This window comes from Orbicella faveolata, unplaced genomic scaffold, assembly GCF_042242905.1.
Source record: "Orbicella faveolata isolate gen_17 unplaced genomic scaffold, um_ofav_v1 contig_1, whole genome shotgun sequence".
Lineage (NCBI taxonomy): Eukaryota > Metazoa > Cnidaria > Anthozoa > Scleractinia > Merulinidae > Orbicella > Orbicella faveolata.
In genome coordinates this window covers 6,265,001-6,270,126 of record NW_028301536.1, presented here as the reverse complement: position 1 = coordinate 6,270,126, position 5,126 = coordinate 6,265,001, and the positions used below count along the sequence as shown (strand labels likewise).

Here is a 5,126-nt window from a genome sequence, read left to right as displayed (position 1 = left end):
TATAACTATAAAAAAGAAACAAACTTTACCAAAAGTCTTCAATATTATCTGACATTGATTTTATTTCATAACATTTGGCAACCTGACCCTCTGCTGATGATATACTAATTGAATGTTGGTATTTTAACATTTCTCATTTCAGCTGTTCCTCTGCCGTGCTTTGATCACCAGCTAAGCCAAAGACAACCAGGTGATAAGTGGCTCAAAGACCCTACAACTAACTGTACTTGTACTGAGCACAGTTCAGTCTTGTGCCAGAAACTAAATGAGTCTGTGTGCATGGATATCAGCGGAAACTTGAGAAAGAATAGGGAGGCGTGGATGAACAGTTCCTGTGTGGCTTGTGAGTGCGTCAACGGCACTATAAACTGTACTAGATATGACGTCAACGTCACTTATGGATTGTATAGTATAGAGCTGTTACCCACCTGTGAACAATGTGCAGTTCCATTGAGAACACAAGAGCCCTACAGTACTTGCAAAGGTGGGTAGACCCCTCTTAACACATTATGTTATGTCCTGTTTTCGGTCACTGTCGAGTCGTCAAAGTTCAGTTTGATCACATGGTTCAAAAAGGCCAAGTTCTATAGATCAATATTCTAACATGGCTCCGATACTTCCAGGACAAAATTGCAGTTTTGTTCTTAATTATGCTTTTGCCTCTCAACTCCTAAAAGAGTTTTACATGCAAAGAAAACTCCAACTCGAAACATCGAAATTTGTCCTGTAAGCCTCGGAACCATGTTAAATAGTGACATCGAAAGTGGCCTACCACATATCGTATAACATACATTTATAACAATTTCAATTCAACTTGGCTCATGGTCATAAGTGAGCCGGGGATCTTTAGCACATATGAGGTGTGGAAAGATGAGCAGGAATTTAAAATTGCTTTACCATAAAATTCAAGCAACAAGGTTGCATATGGTATGTAAGTATAGAAATGAAATAATATTTATTGGAACTGCGGACAAAGGCTTAAAGACATGAAAGATCATCGCAGTTATGCACACACCTTTTAAAGCAGCTGTGAAAGCCTGAGAAAAACGTTGTCCGTAAACGATACGACTTTATAGAATGATGGGTAGACTGAAAAAGCATGCGCATGATCATAAATATTCAATATTGTTTTCTAGTGACATCACAGCTCAGCTGCCCAAAATGGTGATTTAGAAAAACACAGAAACTACCATGCCTTCCTTGAGGTAGCTAAGGTAGAAAACAAAAGAAAATTTGAACGCTTAGAGCTTCGAGATATGCCCAAGTTTGCAACAGGCACTGAGCTCGAACTATAACGAAGAGATCTGGCCTGCGACTGTCTGAATTCTTTATTTATGGTGAAAAGCAACTCCAGATAAAATAGCTGTTACTTTACTTCATCCGTGCGTACATATTTAGTTCCCTATTTACTCAGAAATTTTAAGCAAACCTGCAGGTTCCACAATATCATAGCCAAGGTAGTAATAACGCCAGGCAGCACGTAAACGCAGGTCTTTAGAGTACGCCTTATATGTAAGCATGCATGCTAATCTCGTAAACCGTTTTAATGCTTGTCCGCGGTCCGTAAAAGTGCAAATTGGTATTAGTTCGCAAGTTTACCTGAAAACCACTGCGTCGTATCGTTTATAGTTCATACTTTTTTTCTTGACAACATTTCTTCAATTAGGTGTATATTTAACGTAAAAACATTTGTTCATCATAAATTCTACACCAAGAAATAATAAGATCATCTCGCATGTTAAGAAGTTGAATTCTACCTTTCCAGCCAAGTACTTTTCCAGTTCAGCTATTTTTCAGGCATTTTTTTTCCAATATCAAATCGAACGTGCTATAAAATTCAGGTTTACTATACTTTGCTATAATTTGCTTTTGTTTTTCTTATTTCAGTCTACCTTGAACTTTCCGAAAACGGAAAAATGACCGAGTGTGCAAGTGGGGGATTGTATATCCGGGACATTCACCGATGTAACGGGATCGCTGAATGCCCGGATGAATCAGATGAAAACGGCTGCGAAGATGGTATGCTTCCTCAGTTTTCGCACTATGTTGCTTTTCTGCTACACTAAATAATACTCAATCAACATTTACTTTGGTCTCAACATGTAAGGTCTGAAATTGAAAGGAGCTTTATTTTACGCATTAAAATAAATGAATGACTTTTTCGATCTCCTCAAACCGAGCTCGGCCAATGTAGGGTTCATGGTTAGCTTTGAGTACAACATGCAGTATAAAAGACCGTAACTAACAGTTCAGTTTTACTCTGCTGTCAGTTACATGTATCTTAACGAGTAACTCCTTGTTCAAATGCTATCGTGCTTTGGTTGAAATTAGTCCCTCTCTAGCCATTCGATTTGTCTTTCGCTGGTGTCGTCATAGTTATGATTGACAAACGGGTAATTGCTAAACTGTACTAGTAGTTGGGTTTGGAACTTTGGATTTGCATGTTACTGAAAGCCAGTCGGCAGGAGAACCTCTTACATGAAAAATATTTTTAAAACTTACCTTAAAAGAAAAAAATTGGAGTTCTGCGTTAAAAAATGTCCTTTTTAGCACAAACAAAACAAACTGTCTCAGTATGGGACAAGAGCAAAAAAAAAACATTAATCAAAATACACTTACAACGGAAAAATTAAGCTCCGATAATGAACGGATGTTACACAACATGGTTCCGGAATAAATGTCAGATTATGTCGAATAATAGTCTGCCAATATTCTCTTCAATATTGAAAAAAAGATACAACGGTGTTAAAGTCAGCGCAGGTCCTCTCCCGCTCAGGACACGAGTTAGCGTTGAAGTGTAGGTGGCCCGAATTTAAGCTTATTACAACCAAAGATTTGTCGTAAAATCAACTATACCTGGGGAACCGGCTCTATCGTGAACACCACGAGTTCTATCGAGCTTGAAGCCAAAGAAATTGCTAAAAAACTCGATCTAGATGACTGGGTTAACACCACCGCTAAACGAGAAGCCCTCATAACCCTCAAGGACCTACAATTCGCTTTCAGCTTCGTTAACATTACTGGCGATGAGGAGCAGTACATCATTCTCCACGCGAAGAAGTTTCTTCTCTACAACACGAGTGAGCCACAGGGAAAGAAAACATCGACTGATCTCATTTTCATGTTACCATGGGCAGCTTTGACGGCGCAGAGTCGTGAGCTCGTTGGCGCCTACCTCCAGCACCGCATTGAGGAGAAACATGGCTACCAACTTTGGCTTGTACAGCGACGACGGCCTTGGTATAACCCAGACAACCAAAGCAAATTAAGAAAGATTTCTGCAACAGCTTTGGCCAGCATGACCTTAAAATCACGATTGAAGCCGACAAAAAAAGTCGTAAACTTCCTTGATGTCCGGCTCTTTACCTCTCCAATGTTAAACACAGGTCATAACAAGCGAAATAACATCCGGCTCTATGTCAACAAGAAATCTAATCACCCGCCGCATGTTATCGACAACATCCCACAATCTATTGATAAACGACTGTCTGAGAATTTGTATGGTGAAGAATCGTTCAAAAAAAAAAAAAAAAAGCGCCAATCTACCACGAAGCCCTCAACAGCTGCGCATATACTCATCACCTTACCTTTTCACCTCAATTGCCAACCAAACCGCATGCTCTGGAAGAAAGACACGAAAAAAAAGGAAAATAATTTGGTATAACCTCTTTACAGCAAAAATGTAGCCACCAACATCGGAACAGCCTTTTTCAAGATCTTTGGTGAAGACTCCCTCAAAGAGCCTGTGTTACATAAGATCTTGAACCGTACAGTTAGGATCAGCTAAAGCTGCATGTCCAACCTGAAAAAGAACATCGACGGCCGTAATAAATCCATTTTATACAAAAAGATTGTTCCGCTTAAAACATGCAACTGCAGAAAACCGGCTTAGTGTCCTTTCAATAGAAGTTGCCTCAACGAATCGGTCATCTACCGAGCGGCCATCACAACTGAAGACAAAAACCCCTCCCAAACCGTCCTACGTTGGCCTAACGAAAAATTCTTTGAAAACCAGATACTCAAACCATAAAACTTCAATCTCTTATTCAAACAAAAAGTTTAGCACCGAACAAAGCAAACAATCTGGAATTTGTAAGACGATAAGTCAAAGTTCAAAGTCACTTGGAAAATGTTAAAGCAAGGTGCCCCATATAACCCCGCTTTGTAAATAATGCCTAATAATAACTTCATGTAGACACGCAAACAATAATCCTCCTGAAAACTAAATTTAAAAGCTCCCTTGTCACGCAATAGTATTGTAGTTTATTTACAATTTCGAACTTTCTATTGTTGTGTAAAAGCGCTCACTTATTGTAGTAATAAAATGCCAAGTCAAATCTAGAGTTGATCAGTATGTGAACTGTTGCATCTGGGGACCTTTCTAATCTTTTTTTATCCGTTTGCTATTTTAGCGGTTTGCAAGGACGAAGAGGGAAGTTTATTTCTAACAAAAGATGAAAATGGTTTGCAACGTTCTCACTGTATGGATTGCCATTGTAAAGCAGGCTTTCTGACATGCCGTAGAAACTTGACCATTAACTTCCCTGGCTATTACTATGGTTTCTATGTGCATAACGAGAATTGTGCGCAACCACAATGCAACGTTGCCAAGTTTGTGAGAGAAAAAATAGATCATTGTGAAGGTAACAAGTCACCGTCCTTACATTTACTAATAATATTACTTTTAGAATGAACAGTAAAGTCCATGATATAACAATAGCACAACTGACGTACAATATATTGGCTCTTGAGGGTAGCACACTACAATCAAAACTAACCATGGCGTTAACACAAAATCCTATGTCACACAAATGGTTGTGAAAAACAAACAAACAATATAAACAAACAAACAAAACAAGAACGAGAAAACAACTCAAAATAGACTTATTCATTTGGCACTTAATACTGACTTCTTGAAGAGGAACAGAGCATTTTTTGTCTAAATCAAAAAGAGGCTTTTTACCCCAGACGAGGCTAGGACCGGAGCCACAGACATCTGAAAGGGAGTGTAATTCTAAATCCTATGGACATAAATTATAACTACAAAAAAAAAAAAAATTGAGTTTCGCATATTATAGTGGTAAATATTCGTTGGCGTAGTTTTGTTTTGTGATCTGCTTTAAAAT

At 38.6% G+C, this 5,126-nt stretch overlaps 1 protein-coding gene across 1 annotated transcript in view; it reads left to right on the top strand.

Moving 5' to 3' along the window:
• The first annotated feature begins 201 nt into the window (after nucleotides 1–201).
• The window catches only part of LOC110044311 (uncharacterized), a 41,745-nt gene continuing 36,820 nt past the window's right edge, over nucleotides 202–5,126 (top strand). Inside the window, exons 1-3 of the mRNA XM_089286691.1 lie at nucleotides 202–484; nucleotides 1,888–2,019; nucleotides 4,413–4,643. Coding sequence (XP_089142817.1) covers nucleotides 280–484; nucleotides 1,888–2,019; nucleotides 4,413–4,643 — 568 coding nt within the window. The 5' untranslated portion in view covers nucleotides 202–279. The remainder of the gene's footprint in view (nucleotides 485–1,887; nucleotides 2,020–4,412; nucleotides 4,644–5,126) is intronic.